Here is a 19,642-nt window from a genome sequence, read left to right as displayed (position 1 = left end):
TTCTTGAATATGGCGTTTAAACAATCAGGAAATCGATGATTTTACATTTCTATCAGAAGCCTTTGTTCAGTCGGAGCTTCTCATCGTCCATTGTCCTTCGTCCAGTTCTCCATCGTTTCTGTTCTCAGAACTTTAGTGATAATCTTGCTTGTTTGGTGCATTTAGTGGTTATTACAAATGAATGTAATAATCTCAAAAGTCCATGTGTTATTCTTAACAGAAAGTCTGTTGTCTGAATGACGCTAGAATGTATTCTGTTATAATAACATAATACAATGTTATATTCAACATAATACCATGTTAATCTAACAGAATCTTTATGTTGAATAATAAAATACTAGTATGAGTGTTATGTTTAACAGAATAATCCGTTGAAATAGCAGAATACATGCTAGCATCACACAGACAGCAGACTTTATGTTAAAATTAACAGATTAATTTTTAGTGTACATAGAGGATATTGCACAGTGAAGGTGTCATACCATAATTAAACCATATAATTACCATCTTTAACACGAGTTGTAAACAGACAGGTGTTGGCGGGAAAGGGGCCCTACTGTAATGTTAGTGACCGTGTGATACGCCTGGCGATTATCGTCTCTGAACCCTCTTTTTCAGTCAACAAGTGATCATGACCAACTTAGTGATGTAAACCGCTGTTGAACTCAGGGAGCCAGGGAACATTCGTTGCTTCACTTTGGTCGTCGTTTTTGTGGAAAATTGTATATGGTAAATAAGACACACTACTCGTTCCCGGACAAAAATGTCTCAGGTAATCCAATTAAAAGGAATAAAACTGACCAAATTAAAAATTGTGGGATTCGAGTCCTAAACGGAATCCTAAAGTATCACTGGGGTCACAACTACAGGAAGATCTTTGAAAACGCAGTCAGCTGAAAACGTCTAACAAATCACGAAATTCGCTGGTATATCGATGGCCTTATGAGGTCATAGGCTATTTCCTACATTGTTTATTAAATGTGTTGTTGTGTTTAAACCATGGTTTCATTGGCTGTCTGAGTTGCTACTACATGCATTTAAGCATTTACATGAACAGTTAAAGGATGCCGTAGTTCACCGGTTACGTGTGACCATTTGCCATCTATCACACTGTCGTCACTACTCCGGATTTACCCTCTACGCTGTAGTATTTAGCACTCCACAAACTTGTGCCTGTCGATCAGTTACAGGCCTCGTACATTGTAAACTATACATACATATCTGCCTAACATTTCGCGCGTTGATATGTAACAGGATGACCTATATTAACATAGCACATGAATAAAACAAAGTCATTCGTTCTCTTCCACATTCGGCAAGCCTTTCATTGTCTCCCACTCACACCTCTCAGGTTGACATTCTCGTGTACCTTGACCTATATATGATGTACAAAAGCCTGCTGAGGATATCAGACTATTCCCGAAGGTATTCAGCCGTCACGCCTGAATGACAACACCGTAACTCTACTCAGTAAATCTGGTGAATCAGGCGTCACCTACTTGCTAACAATTGTCTAAAGTGATATGCGTTCAGATTAGGTGACTAGGTTTTCGAATGAACGTGTGGGAAAATACAATTATGCATGTGTGCATAAACTATGTTGTAGCACGTAGTAAATGTGATACACAATGGTACGCAAGGACACAGTGTGGTATATTAACATAGTACAGCAGTGCAAGCAGCCATGTCTCTGAGCATGCTAGCGAAAAGCGTTTTCTGCCTTGCACAAGACTAGGTTGTCTGAAGCAAAGCTGACGCCGTACAAGGGCAAAACGCACAGCTTTATTTCAAATCCCGGTCAGTCTGACGTCCGTTAAGTGTACATGTACGTATGCCTGTGGTTTTAAGTCATTTTCTTTACATTTTTTCGGTCATATCACGACGAAGAATCATTAGATGCGTGTACAGATTCTGTGTTTTTCTCGTGGTGTATCAGTACTTTGTAATAGAAAGGTGGGGGGGGGGGGGGGGGGGGGGTAGCACGTCAGTGCAGCACAATGACACAGGGGGCTTTCACCAATGCAGTCGATGTGAGTTGGAGTCCATCTCTTGTTGCCATCCTCTCCGGTCGTACATGGAAAGGCCCTCCATCAAACTGCGGATTGTCATGGGATTCCTCCGGATTCTGACTGGTTTCCTGCTAATATAAGGCTGACCGAAATATACTGAAGTGAAGTACATGTATTCCTGAGTACGGCGTAAAACACCATTCAAATAAATAAATAAATCACTGCAATGGTTGAAGCATAAGCAATATTTTCGAAGCGACATCAACCCGCCAACTGAACAAGCGCGCACTACAAGGTAACAAGACGTTCTTGTAAAGTGACTCAACATTTTGCATAATGCTACACTCAAGAAGTTTTCACTAATATAAGTGTGGTCACGACCGCATGCTTCTTTCATTTTCTGTCGAAGCTGTTTTCAGCGCAGTGTGAGCATGCATAAGTTGAAATCAAGACTTTTTATGTAACATTTATAATGATAACATGATAAAGATTAGCTTAAATATTCTAGGAATGTATGCTTTCAGTTTGCTATATACATGTACAATAACCATGAATCAATGATCGTTTGATTAGCAAAGGACTGTTTTTGTTTTGCCACTTCCGTGTTGAATTGTGCATCATGGCCTCTGATCCGGTTTGCTGGATTCCGCTGGCAATATTGGCTACACTCCCGATTGTCCGTCGCCCATACATCCCATATGGGCAACCAGCCTAACAATGACAAACACAGAGCGACATGCAAGTCGGAGCCTCTCCTTGCGCTGCGACAGGTAGACAAGCCTACGCTCTCACCACGCATTGGTCCGTTACACACCGTGCGGTTCTCCCAGTGCTTCCGATGACCGGGCTTTCTCCAGGACATGACAATAAACCACCGTCATGAAACGAAGCCATTGCTAATCTAGGACAAGGACTGAAGTCGTCGGTCAGAAAACACTATTTAACAGCCGTGTACGCATGCGCACGATACTAAGATTCAGGTGAAAGGGGATCATTTGAGAAACTCGTAACAGTGAGAGAAAGACGGACTTAAACATCATGGACGAAGATACGGGCCCTACTAAAATTGGTCAACTGGAATGGCCCGATATTCTGGTCATCATCGCTTATTTTGTGGTCGTCATTGGTGTCGGCATTTGGGTAAGTTTTAACAACTTCATACACCTTTATAGCTCCACAGGTGCATCCAGAATAGATAGCCGTGGGGTTATATATATATATATATATATATATATACGTATATATACACATATACCTATAACCCGTATAGGATTGTCACAGATACAACTCGCCTTATACTTATGCACCCTGAAGTATATAATCTAGCCGGTGCTTCGTGACACTTGAAATTCATACGCGGTGTATTCATTACACTTCAACTTTTGGTCTGAGTTCAAAATGCCCACGAAAAAAGTCCACGAGATGTTTACGCCATGCACTGTTTACCTCACGTCAACACTATCTTGCCTGTCCCCACTCTGTATACTAGTATGTGACTGTACCAGAACAGAAGGCCACAGGTACAACGCCTACGATGTGTCCCTCCCCTCACCTTCCCAATCTACCCATATATCACCACCCTCTCCCATCACTTAGCCCCAGGGGTTTCTTTATTCCGTGCCAGTAACGTTGGTGACTTATTGCTGGACCTTGTCTTCATCATCAACATAGCATTCAAGATCTCGTCCACTCCTCAGTTTAAAGCTAATCTAACATATATGTATATATATATATATATATATATATATATATATATATATATATATATATATATATATATATATATATATATCAAATGAATGGTGTTATTACGTGATACAATCTTTAATACATGCGTAATAATACTTATCCTATCATAATGTGCCCAAATTCATAACATTTGTGTATCATTTCACACGTATTCTGAACGGTGTACAAGTATGTGATAAATCGTCGATACGTGATCATAACTCACTGCATTTGTGTGTCAGGTCTGATAGCAACCTGCGCATGGTCTTGGGTTTCCTTCGGGCTGTGCTCGGTTTCCTACTGCCATAACGCTGGTCGCCGTCGTATAAGTGAAATATTCGGTATAAAACACCAATTTTTTTAGCTTTTAATCCGACCAATCGCTGTGTTGTATATTTTGTCAAAGGAAATTTACAGCGTAGGATCGTTCTTAAATGCTGCTAACGTATTCCCCTTTTTAAATATTGTTATGCTCTTCAATGGATCAACTATTCAACTATATGTTATGCTAAATGATTGAAAGGTCTGAATTTCAAGATATTGGTTTTCATAAAAAAGACGATCGATTGATAAAGCCTTTGAAATTCATCAAGTGACTGTTGCTAACTTGTGAAGCGCTACATATACATGTACTGTGTACCAGATATAACTGGATTATGTCCGGTTGAATCGGTGTTTACTTTTCCATGGTGCATTATGCCGAAGTACAGTCAATTCTTGATATATGACCGTCTATAGATTAGAGCAAGGTGCACTATCTGCTTTTTCACGCAATATATTGCAAGATTTGTAATACTGGAGCATTGCTGTGAACGGGAATTTGCGGGTCAAGTGATCTGTCTGACCGCGAAAAGCCAATAGTGCACCTTGACAGAGGTCTAAACACTCCAGTGATATATATAGGTATATAACAAATGTTATGAATTTGGGTACGTTATGATAGGATAAATATTATCAGGCATGTATTAAAGATTTTATCACCATTCATTTGCTGTATTTATAGAATATGCTGGATGTATGTATAACAAATACAAAATATACAAATGTTACCAACTCCAGTCCGATTAAATATCACAGGATAAGGCATCATATGTTTTTTTTTCACACTGTAAGAAGATTCATTAAACTGAAACGGTAAAAAAAATGTAATGACTTTCGGTGTATAACATAAAATAATCATTGATTCAAGGTTTATATAACGCATCTATGCCAGTCTATCATACAGGCCTGTTACTTCAATAATACTTTCGTAAAACGTTGCCAGTGTGTTTGAAGCCTATAGAAGCACAAGAAGGTTGGAGGATGAGTAGATAGAGAGACAATACCTGTACTTGACTGTAATAAACACTGAAAAACAATGTGTTATCAGAGGTGAAAGCTCCCCCCCTCCAACTCCCTTCCTTTCCACCACCACTAAACCGCTCTCCCCACCGACACATCCTAGTTTGAATGTCACCGCTGCATTCCTGCCTTATGCATATAAAGCGGCCGACTCATTCGCCTTAAGGATTGTTTTATCTAGATTCGGGTTACAGGTATCCCGTATAACATACTGCATATTTCTTTGTGTACAGGAACACTTGTATACAGGGACAGTTGTATACAGGAACACGCGTACATTGCATATATGCTACTACGCATTTAAACAATGTACTCGAAACCCTGGGTGTAACAGTAAAGATTACGACTGATCTCACATTTTATTTCATGCAGTAAAAACAGTAACATATGTCAGTCTTGCATGATATTATTTCTTCAATTTTTGTTTGTATAAGGTGCTTAGCTATTCGATCAAACATAGTAGGGTTAGTATTAAACACTGCGCTTAGTAGTACTTGATTTAATGCTACTTATGGGTGTCCCTTCTGCTGATATGTGTAGCTCTTGTAGTTTGCTTAAGGTGTACATATAATGCAGATTACATGTATGTTATCAGTAGTGCGTAAATCTTCAAATGTTTGGCTTATCACTATATAAATAAGAGATTCAAACAGAGCCTGTGTATAGGACTCTGTGACATCGTTTCGTCCTTGGAGGTCGCCAACCTGTTCACTAAACTGCCAGAAACACATAATCTCAGTATGTATGAACATCGGCAAAACTAAAAGATGTGCCAGGAGAGCAATAGGCAATCGACAGTTTCTTTCACGCCAATGACTGGTTACCGATGTAAGGGCCAATCTCGATTGCTAACAGACTTGGAATTGCAGCTACGCAGTTTGCACGACATCGTTTTTGCTGTTTATCGAATCCCCACAGGCCTACCACTTTTGCAGCATTTACGTAACACCAACAGTACGTAATCATAAAAACCTTGAACTTCATACCCTTCTGTATTTACTAAGAGGTTTGTTGAGACGATGGGGGGATTTTTCGAGTGACGCATACATCCTTCTACGAGTGCATGTATTGTACTAAATGTGCAGCATGCATATATTTAATATTCTATGGCCGTTCGCCATTGTAGCACTAAGGCATAACCATTCATTCTAACTGTCGCTGGCAGTGATATGGACGAAATACTGCGTTCTATAGCTCCGCCCCGTTTGCCATGATTTGCTTTACTGCAGATATCATGTATAAGTCATAATCATCAATCTTGGATGTTTACTGATTCAGATTCAGCTGAAATACTGCCCATGTTGCCTAAAAGCCATAACCATCCATTCTAGATGTTTAGCGTTTGCCATAATATGGCTGAAATACTGTTAATGTTGCGTAAAAACGTAATTCATTCTTCCTGCAAGTCACAGATGGAGCGTAAAGCCAAAATCATTCATTCTCATTGATGCGTGGTGTTCGCAATGATATGGCTGATATACCACAGACGGGGCATGAAGCCATAATCATTCATTCTGAATTGATGCGTGGTGTTCGCCATGATATCGCTCAAATATCACTTATGGGGCGTAACGCCATAATCATTCATTCTGCATTGATGCGTGGTGTTCGCAATGATATGGCTGATATACCACAGATGGGGCATGAAGCCATAATCATTCATTCTGAATTGATGCGTGGTGTTCGACATGATATCGCTCAAATATCACTTATGGGGCGTAACGCCATAATCATTCATTCTGCATTGATGCGTGGTGTTCTCCATAATATGGCTGATATACCACAGATGGGGCATGAAGCCATAATCATTCATTCTGAATTGATACGTGGTGTTCGACATGATATGGCTCAAATATCACTTATGGGGCGTAACGCCATAATCATTCATTCTGCATTGATGCGTGGTGTTCGCAATGGTATGGCTGATATACCACAGATGGGGCATGAAGCCATAATCATTCATTCTGAATTGATGCGTGGTGTTCGACATGATATCGCTCAAATATCACTTATGGGGCGTAACGCCATAATCATTCATTCTGCATTGATGCGTGGTGTTCTCCATAATATGGCTGATATACCACAGATGGGGCATGAAGCCATAATCATTCATTCTGAATTGATACGTGGTGTTCGACATGATATCGCTCAAATATCACTTATGGGGCGTAACGCCATAATCATTCATTCTGCATTGATGCGTGGTGTTCGCCATGATATGGCTGAAATCCCACAGATGGGGCATGTTGCCATAATCATTCATTCTGAATTGATGCGTGGTGTTCGACATGATATCGCTCAAATATCACTTATGGGGCGTAACGCCATAATCATTCGTTCTGCATTGATGCCTATTGTTCTCCATGATATGGCTAAAATATCACAGATGGGGCGTAACACTATTATCGTTCATTCCGCAGTGGTGCGTGGTGTTCGCCATGATATGGCTGAAATACTGCAGATGTGGCGTGAAGCCCTAATCGTTCATTGTATCTGTCGTCGCTCCCAGTAATGCATCCGATTTGTTGACCGGTTGTTAAACCATTTAATCCACCGAGCTTTGGCAACTTTCTGACGAACTTCCGCACATGTGACGTATCCGTACAAATATGCACACCAGTTTTGTGGAAGACAAGAGGTCTTCATCAAACGTTGGACAGCGTTGAACAAAATACCACGTCACAAAATGTTGGAACGTCTCTGACCGCTTATTGCCGCCAAGGCCCCATATGCAGTGAGAGTGGGGGAATCTGCATTGACTGGTTTAAATAAACGCATGTATGACGGTTGAATAACCTGTGAAGTTGTTGAACAAGCCGTTCCCGAAAGAGATGTGATATAATTGTGTCGACACGTCCCCTTGTGTAAGCTGGCCTTTTCTTGCGTGGCATACCGGCATACGTACCCCTGTCATTCCAGACAGGAGGGGGCATGTGGGCCTACATACTGCATAGCTCATTGGTATTAAGTATCTTACGGTCAGGAAACCTATTAGCATTTGAAAGGGGACTTTTTGTCGAATAAAATCAGGCCTGGGTCCGCGAACGAAGCAGCGAGTACTCTGTACCAACAGTGGGGTTGTGTAAACATACTGTAAAATGATAGTGCTACATGTCTCACTTCGGTACATATGAAAGTCCATTTATGTATTTGCATGGCATAGTCGTGCAAAGACTTTAGACACGTACCTTGTGGGTGTGTGGCTGTGCATACGTGTGTGTATACCCATCTGGAATGCATGCAGTCTTTGTTCACACGCGCTCAGCTTTCACTGCATACGCCTGCTTACCTGAACAGAGTTTTTCTTTCTTTTTATTGCGAAGTGACAAAGCGAAATAAAACTTAATTGAGAAGGTTGGCAATGTAGCATGCAATTAAATATTTTGTGGAGCCTTCATAGAGTACTCAGACTGGAAGTTTCAAAACGATTGTGAATTACTGGCTAAGTGCTTAGAGCTTATAGGCCTCCACTTACATCATGTGGTGAGACAGTTACAGTGGCGTGAATGTTAAGGCTGTTGAATTTCCCAAACACCCTTTCACCATGCATGTCAAGGGTTGAATTCAAACTCAGATGTTGTTTTGTTTTTTTCACGCACTCTTTTAAGATTTGAACATGCGCATGCCCTCTCTACAATATGACTGAAACAGTGTGGTAGTGACATAAAACCATATATAATTCATTCATTCTTTTAAGAGAATCTGTCACACAGCTGTTATGGGAATAAAACTGTCATTATCTCTTGATAACGTTGGTTAAATAAAGTATCAACTTAAAGTCAAAAGCGCATCCACTAAAGCAAAAAAAGTCCGAGACGGCGTAATATTTTGCATTTTGTAATACAAAACTGACACATACATAGTGAAGTATACATAGTTGTTTGTGACTGTACTACCCCTGTTGTAGAAATGGACGAATCCTGTACAATGCATTCTAGAAAATGCAAGAACTTTTAGAAGACAGTGCTTATAGCTGTTTTTGTTCTAAATAGCCAAATACTGTATCTTTGTCAAGTCCAGACCTGAAATATGTATTTATTTATTTATTTCTTTATTTATTTATTTACTGCTTAACACCATACTCTAAAACGTTTTTCGGGATAAATCACCGACCTTTGGTAAGACACTGCTGGCCAACGTCGTGTAAGTGAAATATTGAGTACGGGCGTAAAAACACCAATCAAATAAATAAATAAATAAATTTCTCCTTATCGTGCATTTTTGTAATCACATACTTTGCCATAGCTGTTGCAAATCAGCCCTTTTATGCCTTGATTTTGGGGTATGAAAAGTTTTGTTTTGAACTGTCTGAATGAAAACTGGCACACCTGAAATGCTGACTTGGCTGACGTCAACAGTATTTGTATGACACGGCCTGGGTTATGTAAGTAACCATATTGCTGCCTGTATTAACTAACTTACACTGCGTTGTGTAATTTCATTTACCTGTTTTTTCTTTGTGCACATTCTAAGGGTTTTAATTACCCCCCCTCCCCCCCCGACTTCACACAAACCAGGCTTTTCATGTGACCCAAGTGAAGTCAATATTTAACCAAGTTTGTGGTTTCATTCTCTAAATAACACACAGCGACTGGCTGACATTTAGTGACTTCACTGTTGTGTCATATGCGTCCCCTGTGGTTTCCGGGGTGTAATGACGTAGTCTTATAAATATAAGACTGAAAGCAATTAGCAACCACAGTGCTTTCGCGAAAGGATGTGTCAAAACCACGACTGAGACTTTAAACGCAAACAAAAAATAGTGTCCAAATATAGAGAAATTAGAAGCTGTCAGGATTGGTCGGGCATTGTTGTCAAAGAAATAGTGCATATTAAAACTTTCTTCTGCGGAAAAAGCATAATAATGGACATTTTCCTCTGCCCACGTTTATCATTTGCATTGCATCTTTTAACGATTTGATTAATTGCTAGCGAGACAAGATTTCATTAAAACAATCATTCACGTCTCATAATAAAATGTTCATGTAAATACATAAACAGTAGTACATGACGTTCCCCCCCCCCCCTCCCTTCCGTAGCACCATGACTTAAGCCGAAGTCAGTAAAAATTGCGGTGATATTAATTACAATTTGTTAGACGTCACTGGTCTAGTATTACTCAAACTGCTATGTAGTTAAAGTCACATTAAAGACTAAAGAATTTTTCGTCCTGGGTTTTATACCAGAGGAAATGTGTGGTCAGTCTGCGCCTGCCTGTCTGTTACTAGAGCAGAAGTAAACTAGAAAGAGGCCATTCGACTTTGCATATGTTTTTTTTCTGAGGTGATATGTTTCCTTAGTGTTTAAATATTGGGGTAGTTTCAGTCATATTCCCCGGTTTCTTCCCACCATAATGTTGGCCGCCGTCGTATAAGTAAAATATTCTTGAATACGGCGTAAAACACCAATCATATAAATAAATTTATTTTATTTATTTGATTCACTTATACGATGGCGGTCAGCATTATGGCGGGTGGAAACTGGGCGGAGCCCGGGGGAAACCCACGACCATGTGCAGGTTGCTGCAGACCTTTCCACGTATGGCTGGAGAGAAAGCCAGCATGAGCTGGATTTAAGCTCACAGCTACCGCATTGATGAAACAGTTCTGGGTCATTACACTACACTAGCGTGCTAACCAATTGAGCCACGGAGGCCCCGCTAAATAAATGTCATATTCTGACCTCATGGCCGAGGTTCCATAGTGCTGGTAATAAGCATTCAGCCTTGGGAAAAGCATTGTTCTTGCAAGGCGATGTAGATGTATATGTCCTTCTTCCTAGATTCCAACACGCTTTTTTTTTTGTTGCGAAAAGGAGGTTGCGTTGTCACGCGCACTGCTGCGAAACAAGCACACATAAACATTTGACCCCATGACCTCATTTCGACCACACCTTTTAAGTTAGATCTTCCGCTTACTCACGTCATTGTAAAACATCGTCCTACTACTTTCAATGGAAAAACGTGTGTTACATTCACCTTTTGCTGATATATTCCAGTCAATCGGCTTTCTACTCATGGTAAGCCGGGTGAGTCCGATGTAAGGTTAATCGACTTGAACTGCATTAGCCAGAATTTTAAGTCAAGTTTCCCGAACCAGATTATTGGGGAACTTCATTAAGTCATAGACATGTTGCTTAGTGCTTCCAGGGGTTTGTTAGAAAGCTTTGTATGCAAACGGAATTGTCATGTCAATTACACTTGATGACATAAACAAGCAGCCCCACGAGCTACTTCGTTAACGCTGCCAGACTACCCCCTACCCCACAGATAACTTTGGTTGACCCTCCAGTTGATCCTAAACTGAATTGTTCCAGAGAACCTTAAATAAGAGTAAAAAATGATTGGCTTAGCCCTTATCCAATGGTATGCGCGTAATACTGGTGATTTATTTTTTACCTGTGTTTATTTGAGTGAAATGTTCTGTTGTATTTAAGATTGCTTCAAGAACGTCTGTGATACTCGGTATGTACTCCAAATAACCAGTGCCCTGTCGTCTACAATACCGCATGCGCACTTTAGTGTACAATACTCCATGTGCTCTGGCGCGTGTCCTGTAGTGTGCAGCACTACATGTGCTCTAAGACGTATCCTGAGGTGAACAATACTATGTGTGCCAAGCGCATGTCATTCAGGGTACAATACTACGTGTGCTCTAGCGCGTGTCCTGCAACGTATAGTACCACGTGTGCTCTAGCGTATCCTGCAGTGTACAATGCAACGAGTGCTTTAGAGCGCGTACAGGGTACGGTACTGGGAAAGCTTTTGCGCGAGTCTTGCAGTGTACAATACTATGTGTGCTCTGTCGCGTGTCATGCAGTGCACAATACTATGTGTGCTCTGCTGTGTGTCATGCAGTGCACAATACTATGTGTATTTTAGCGCGTGTCCTGTAGTATACAATACTATATGTACCCTAACCCGTGTCCTGCACTGTACAATGACACGTGAGTTCTAGCCCATCATGGAGTGCACAGTACTATATTTGTGTATTAGCGTGTCCTGCAGTGCACAGTGCTGTGTGTGCTCTAGCGCGTGTTCCGCAGTGTATATACATTATTGCGAGTGCACAAAGGTATAAGCCGTACTTGCGCGTCTGATCACCTATGCTATTGCACGTGCACTACTGAGTCATATTCGCAAACAACCCTGAGACAATGCATATGCTGTAGTTTATAATGTGATCTGAAATCCTTTAGTTTCTAGGCCTACTTTTACAATACTTCATAAATCATTTCTTCAGTAGTTGTAAATAAGTAAAACGACTCAATTACGAAAATTTGAACCAAACAAAAATGAATTTACACATGTCCACGTGCAAAATTTGGGGAAAAATGGGCTCTGCCTCGCTTTTGTAATCTATTCTCAAGTAGGCCTGCTCTTAACTGCATTAAAACGGCGGCATATAAGTGCCAAATAATTTCATATAAATTTTTGATTTATTTGATATATTTATTTGATTGGTGTTTTATGCCGTACTCAAGAATATTTCACTTATACGACAGCGGCCAGCATTACGTTGGGAGGAAACTGGGCAGGGTCTCGGGAAACCCACGACCATTCGCAGGTATGAATATTTGGTATATTGTTCTGTTTATAAGCTGTACACCTGTTTGCTGATAAACTGTTTAATAGTTCGCTGAGCTAAAAATACATGTACAAAACATACTAAGAACTCAAATGAGATTCTATGTCACTAATTAGACATCCGTAGGCCTATACTTTTGCCAACTCATGTTTGTATTTTAAATTCTTATTCATTTCAATAATGTTTTAATCAATATAATATAAAGAACTGCGTTTTCACGTCGGGTTTCGGCAAGATCATCTTGGAAGCTTCACGTTTACGTCCATCGATCAGTCTGGCTTCATCTGGATACATTGACCGGTTTACACAGAAGCGCCCCATCCATCAAACACAAGGAGCGGACATTGAACGCAGTGTTATAGGGGATTTGTGTCAAACGTGACGTCCTTGAAAGGAAAATATGACCCATTTGTAAAACCTCGGGGTTGAGGATTTAGACAGCGTTGCACTGATTCGTTATTCGAGGGCCAGTATAAGGAGGCATGACCACATTGTGTAGGAACCCTCTTATCGCCTATCATTGACAACTGCGCAGATTTTACTACATACACGTATGCGCAACGCGACGACGAATATTAGTGATATTTACGCATTAAGTCTAGCATTCGTATGTCACTTATGACCGACGAAGGAACCTTCTAAATCAATAATCGCAAGGCCTATTACAAAACAACCAAAATGTGAACACCCACTTCGGTGAAATTGTGTCTAACTCAGTATTACATAACTGGAATAAAAGTCCCCAAACTAAGCTACTCTTTGTTAAAGAAGAATGTTTTTATAACCATGACATAAAGAAGTCCATATTGGATTCTGCCACGGATTCTGGATGTATTTATTTATTTATTTGATTGGTGTTTTACGCCGTAGTCAAAAACATTTCAGCTATACGACGGCGGCCAACATTGTGGTGTTTTGGATGTAAATTACAATATGTGTATGTTTTGCTAGTTTCAGGTGTCTTGACTGTACTTTTTGATAGAATTTTTGTTTTTGGTTTTATTCCACTATTTCTGAGCTTCACGCATCAATTCCTGATGTCCACTGTTCGCAATGCCTTGCTGTCTGTATATAGCAATAAACTGTCCTCGTTTATTGTCAAATTTGACATTATTGAGTGTATATAGTTCGTAATACAAAACAGCAACTGGCTCTAGCTAGAAGCGGCAGGACTTTTTAATTCTAGACCGGTGACTTCTTATATTTTGCAGCTAACATTTTTTTTTCTAATTCTTCCTAAGCCGTAATGATAGTAATTAAGCGCATACATTAACAGTTATAATAAACCTCAAACTTTAAATTGACAAGGGGCTGCATTTCAACGGTTGCGCGTGAGCATTTTCCGGTTACCGCCGTGGCAGCATTCTTCAGATGAATATATTTGGCATTAAAAATGTTAAATGTCATTCTCATAGTTATTGTTTAGTTGGGGTTTATAGACTGGCTGCCCCTCCGCCCCTTCCTACCCCTCCCCCCCCCAACACCTTTGAATTGATGAGTGCGAATTGATTAATAGTCGACAATTTGGATATGTCTATACGCCTCGCGATTAAGTCAGTAACTGAAAACTCCGTAGATGGGTACACATTAATACGGTCTAGTCGAGCAAATACTAGCAGTAACATACATGTACTGATCAATATGTCAATCAATCAGTCTGCCATGGCGACAGTCATTCAGTCTATTAATCTACACGTTGTCAGTTACTTCATCAATAAAACATTCATTCGCTCATTTAATTGTAACACGTGTATTCAACAGCCCAGTGTTTCAGTTCAATTTGATGAACTCGGTTCAACAAAGCCAGTCTAGTCAGTGCAAGCAACCAGTCTGGTGGATCAGGCGTCTCTAATCAAAAATCGATCAGACATTTTATCCGGCTTTTTAGTGTGCAAAAAAGTCTTGAAATTGAAATTTTTCGTCACTTTAACCTTTATAATGCGTGAACAGTTAGAGCAGACCCTTAACTCAGGCCAGGCTGGGTTGCATGCACTGGTTACGTTTGACTTTATGTGAATGATCACATTGTCGTTACCGTTCTGATCTTGCTCCACTATATTGTAGTCTTTTACATTGAAAGACTCTCTATTTAAGCTCTGATTTGTATTTTCCAGTCATCATGCAGAAACAGAGGGAGTGTTGGTGGCTATTTCTTGGCCGGAAGAAGTATGAACTGGATACCGGTGAGTCAGCACATTCATGCTCTTATCACATCCGGGTCATGTTGGTGAGGCTGCGTACGCATCACATCGTTCATTAATCAGGTCTAAACAGCGCCTGTTCACTCTTCGGATATACTCGTTCATTTCCCGCAAGGCTAAAGAAAGTCGGCGGGGTTTCCCCTGCACTTATTGATTAATCCTGTTGTAAACTTAACACGCAGTGTCTAGCTCATCCGGGCAGGGCGTATCACAAATGAGAAAAATAGTCCTTAGATTAACGATGACACGTGTGTGATTAGGCGTGTGTACATATACTGTGTCTTTTTGTGGCAGGGCGAGTCCATGTGGCCGAAGTGCCGCCGCCATTAAAGTAGAAGACACCTGACATGACACCCCATACAGTCACAATATACTGACACCGGGCCAAACAGTCCTGTTTCTTTGCTCTTACCTCTCTGTCGAGCACCAAGCGAAGCAGGAACTAGTACAATGTCCAAAGTTTTTGGTATGACCCTAGGTTTCCAGACTTCGAAGCGGTGTCTCTTACCATAAGGCCACCAGAGCGGTTTTATTGTTATTTGTATTGGTCACACTATCAGTAATGTGGTTAGTGTAACGGCCAATTCATTAATCTACTGTGACAATAATAATGATTGTGCAGCCTAAGATTCCTTGAAAATCAGTTGTCTTCTGTGGCATGCACATTTGTACGCCACACTTGGCGGGAATGTTAGAGGGAGAGAGCTCCACTTTTTGACCTCTTCCAAACCCAACTGAGGATGATGCTCGTCACATGTGAGAATGCTCGTCAGTAACTTGGCTTAAGTACATGGTTTACATGGGCATTCCGATTTCCTACACCCATTAAAATCTGGCCGCCATCGAATAAGTGAAAGCTTGTTGAGTTCGGCGTCCAGTGCATGTTCGCAGGTTAAACTAAGCAAAGATGCTCTTAACACCACGATACCATGATTCAAAGAAAGGATTCTGTTGGAATAACTGAAAAAGTTGCAATCTGTTCTACCACCACCCTGAAAACCTAATATTCTGTCCATTTAACAGATCAGGTTTTAAGTGTGATATACGGGTATGAATCAACGGAGGCAAACTTACTTTGGAAACTTGCCAAACCGTGTGACATATTCTTTTATTAACAAGATTCTTGTATATATGGGAAGCCCTGTACTTGAGGATATTGGTGTGGATTGTATATGGGTCAGGAATTGTGAAACCTTCTCACGGTGGCGTATTGTCCGCAGATCTTACATATAGAGGCCTACATTTTCACATGTGAATGTGAAAGCATAAATGCATGACCTACCGGCCCCTTTTGCACCTCGAGAACATCTTATGTACCAACTCAGTGCACTGCGTGAAAACATGTTTTTTAACACGTGCCTATCCAGTGACTTAAACATATCCTTTATACATGAGCTTGCCGCGTGATAGAGGTTATATAGGCAAAGAAAACAATGATATGAAGTACAGAGCATTTATGGGATGAAAGACCATTTACATTGTTCTGAAAAGGTGATCAGAAGTTTTTTTTCAGTCTATCAAATGATTGTAAGCCATAGGATTCTGTGAAAGTCTGTTAGTATATGCCTTGAATATGCACAAGTCTAAATACCCAATATTTCATGTCCATTTTTTTACTCTGTTGAAAGAAAAATTCTTTAAAAAAACCCCCCAAAAAACACCAACTCCCTAGACAGTGTTAAATTGTCCCATCATACTATATATACTTCATGTTAGCGTTTTCTTTGACTTTAAGAAGCACCGATCCAGATAACATCATACTTCACTGTAAAATTTAAATGAAGTCGGCCCATCGGTAAAATTTAAACGAAATCGGTTTGCAACACCATGTAGTCACTGACTGAATCCAATCAATGAGCTGTGTTTGATATAATATAAGCAGACGACGACAAGCTATAGATGCTTGAAGATTACATCACAAATGAGAGCTGTTAGCACCATGATTCAGCAAAATGTGTTGCTGGATTTTACTCCACATGTAAAGCAGACGACATATACTGCTGGTGTGACGTCATTTATAGCTCGCGGTATGATGACAACATTGTTGGACAGTTGCCAAGTACAAGTACCAGCACTGTTTTATCTCATGTAATTGATCTTGCTCTTAGCCAATCAGACAGAATGAAGCTAAAGTCATTTTTTGTATCTGTATCTAAAAAATTAATTTAAGTCTGCTCGTATAGAAAAGTAATAGGAACAGATGCAGAAGTCATTGCCAGGGTAAGAAATAAAGCTATATGGGAAAATGGCCATCTCTGATAAAATTAACATATGTGAAAATATGAACATGTACGGTTGTTTTAAAAATATGATACACATCCTCCTGGATTAAGCTTTATGCAAAAAAAGCTGGCGAAGGAGTTGATGATGTATGTATTGATTCAATCAATGTATTGATTGAAGGTCACTAGAGGTTACGTGTCCATCATGACATGATACGTTCTCAGTTCTGTGCGAGGGATAAGTTGTTTCCTGAAATAAATAAGTACACATGGTAAACTAATTCAAATAAAAATACACGACTACTAGGTGGTATAACGAATTAATAATGTTGCAGAAATAATACAAGAAATGCTTAGTATACAATACAACATGTCTTACCAGTCCCTGACACAGCTTTCCCTTCATTTCCCTTTATCAGATCTCCTGATCTTAGACTCACCGTGCAGAGTTTGTAAGCTGTGTTGAAATTGTTTTGATCCGACTGCATTGCTGGCATTTGCTAGAACGCTTTGTTTCACCGACACAATGTCCACATATCCACATGTACGACACTCTGCTTTGCCATCTATACAAACTGCATAAAAGTCAATTGGAATCTTTTAGTTCCTTTGGTTGAAACTGGAGCCCTTTTCCTCAATCGCTAGTAGAAACAGCACTCAAGGGAAACGAGAGGCTTTAGCGATATATACTTCCTGGCACTAAAACACTGAAAGCCTAGACAAGGTAACGTAATATCACACAATTCAAGTACCATTCGTGGAGGTGGCAGTTCTTCTGTGTCTTTGTTGTCGAACGGAATTTATTTATATATTGTTTTGGGAGAGATGTATCCAAAATATGTGTATTTAAGAGCCCTATTTACAAACTTTGATTGTCAACACAGAACTCTCTAGAACATTAAAATACTAGCAGATAAACAGCGCGACCGCGGACTACTGTGGAAAACCCTATGGCCTTCGGCAACGTGAAACAAAGATCGCGTCCACCCATATGTTATGTACTGCGTTTGTTGCTTTATTTCTTTATTTATTCATTTATTTGATTGTTGTTTGACGCCACACCCTAGAATTTTTGACATAACATATTTTTCGGTTTCTCCCACTTATAAAACTAACGGTCGTCATGCAAGTACAAAATTCTTGAGCACCGCGTCAAATACTAATCGAATGATCAAATAGACGCCAAGGTGGGCAGTTGTGTGTGTGGAATAAAACGGAATAGCCCGAGGTAATCCCCCACTTTTCGGATGTAACTGCCGAACTTCCGAGCCAACGTGTGTATGGCTTACCCCTTATTGGTCGAAGACTTGTTGTCTGGTACTTCATGTAACACCACATGAACGCATCATTAGCATCGTTCGCTTCTTGGCATCCATGTACCGTATAAGAATGGAATCACTGTTCTTGAAATCATGGGTCTTGTTTAGCACAATGCACAAGACATTTTCTGTTATTCAGAGGTGGTAAGCTCGTAGGTGAGATGTATACCTGCTATAGTTAGAGCGTTCGCTACCAAAATACGCCCCCTGCCCCACTCACTTACTATATATAATGTATAATGCAATCATAACAATAAATTTTGACAGGATATATACATGTTGTTTAATTTCAATTGTTGTCATCAAAGTGAATAATGGCCTAATCTCAAACACCGGTAAACCCGAGATCACAGCTCCAAAAGTGTACAACTAATCTTATTTATTTTATACTAAAATATCTCCTGTGATGTTGAAATGCTTGATAATGTTGATATTTAGGCAAGGTTTCACTAAACACAGTGTGTACCAAATCTATTATACTTATTGGCGTTTTAATAGCGGGCGTTTTGGTCAGCTGGCCCGTTTTTGTCAACAGACGTTTTGGTTAGCCTTAACGTTTTGGTTAGCCTTTGCGCTTTGGTTACCTTGTGCGTTTTGACGAGCGGGCGTTTTTCACCTGGTACATATAAATTCATTTTCATACAATTAAATTCATTTTAATTGACAATATATAGCGCGTTACTTAAAACGTCATGTTTTACTTCGTAGGTGGGAGCGTCGTTGTTTGCCAGTAACATCGGCAGTGGACATTTCATCGGATTGGCTGGTTCCGGTGCCGCAAGTGGGATAGGCATTGCTGTTTTTGAACTTAATGTGAGTATTTTATTCCAAAAATTTTGGGCAAATCAGTTTAGTCAGTAAGCCGAATTGAGACTAATTTATTAAATGTCCCAGACTGTTAAGCCAACTAGATATCGGTCATGGCCTCCATGGCTCAGTTGGTTAGCGCGCAAGCGCAGCCTTATGACCCAGGAGCCTCTCACCAATGCGGTCGTTATGAGTTCGCATAATGGAAGTCCAGCTCATGCTGGTTTCCTCCCCATTTGTACATGGGAAGGTCTTCCAGCAACCTGTGGATGGTCGTGGGTTTTCCGCGGGCTCTGCCCGGTTTCCACCCACCATAATGCTGGCCGCCTTCGTATAAGTGAAATATTCTTGAGTACGGCGTAAAATATTGAAATAAATTAACATAAATAATATTTATGAAATAAATAAATAAATATGAGTCAATTTTTG

General features: G+C 40.2%; 1 protein-coding gene across 1 annotated transcript in view; it reads left to right on the top strand.

Moving 5' to 3' along the window:
* The first annotated feature begins 2,715 nt into the window (after nt 1–2,715).
* Nucleotides 2,716–19,642, top strand: part of LOC135476135 (sodium/glucose cotransporter 4-like) — a 37,448-nt gene continuing 20,521 nt past the window's right edge. The window contains exons 1-3 of the mRNA XM_064756049.1: nt 2,716–3,149; nt 14,779–14,847; nt 19,115–19,219. Coding sequence (XP_064612119.1) covers nt 3,048–3,149; nt 14,779–14,847; nt 19,115–19,219 — 276 coding nt within the window. The 5' untranslated portion in view covers nt 2,716–3,047. The remainder of the gene's footprint in view (nt 3,150–14,778; nt 14,848–19,114; nt 19,220–19,642) is intronic.

This window comes from Liolophura sinensis, chromosome 10 (genome assembly GCF_032854445.1).
Source record: "Liolophura sinensis isolate JHLJ2023 chromosome 10, CUHK_Ljap_v2, whole genome shotgun sequence".
NCBI lineage: Eukaryota > Metazoa > Mollusca > Polyplacophora > Chitonida > Chitonidae > Liolophura > Liolophura sinensis.
This window is presented reverse-complemented; position numbering and strand designations above follow the sequence as displayed.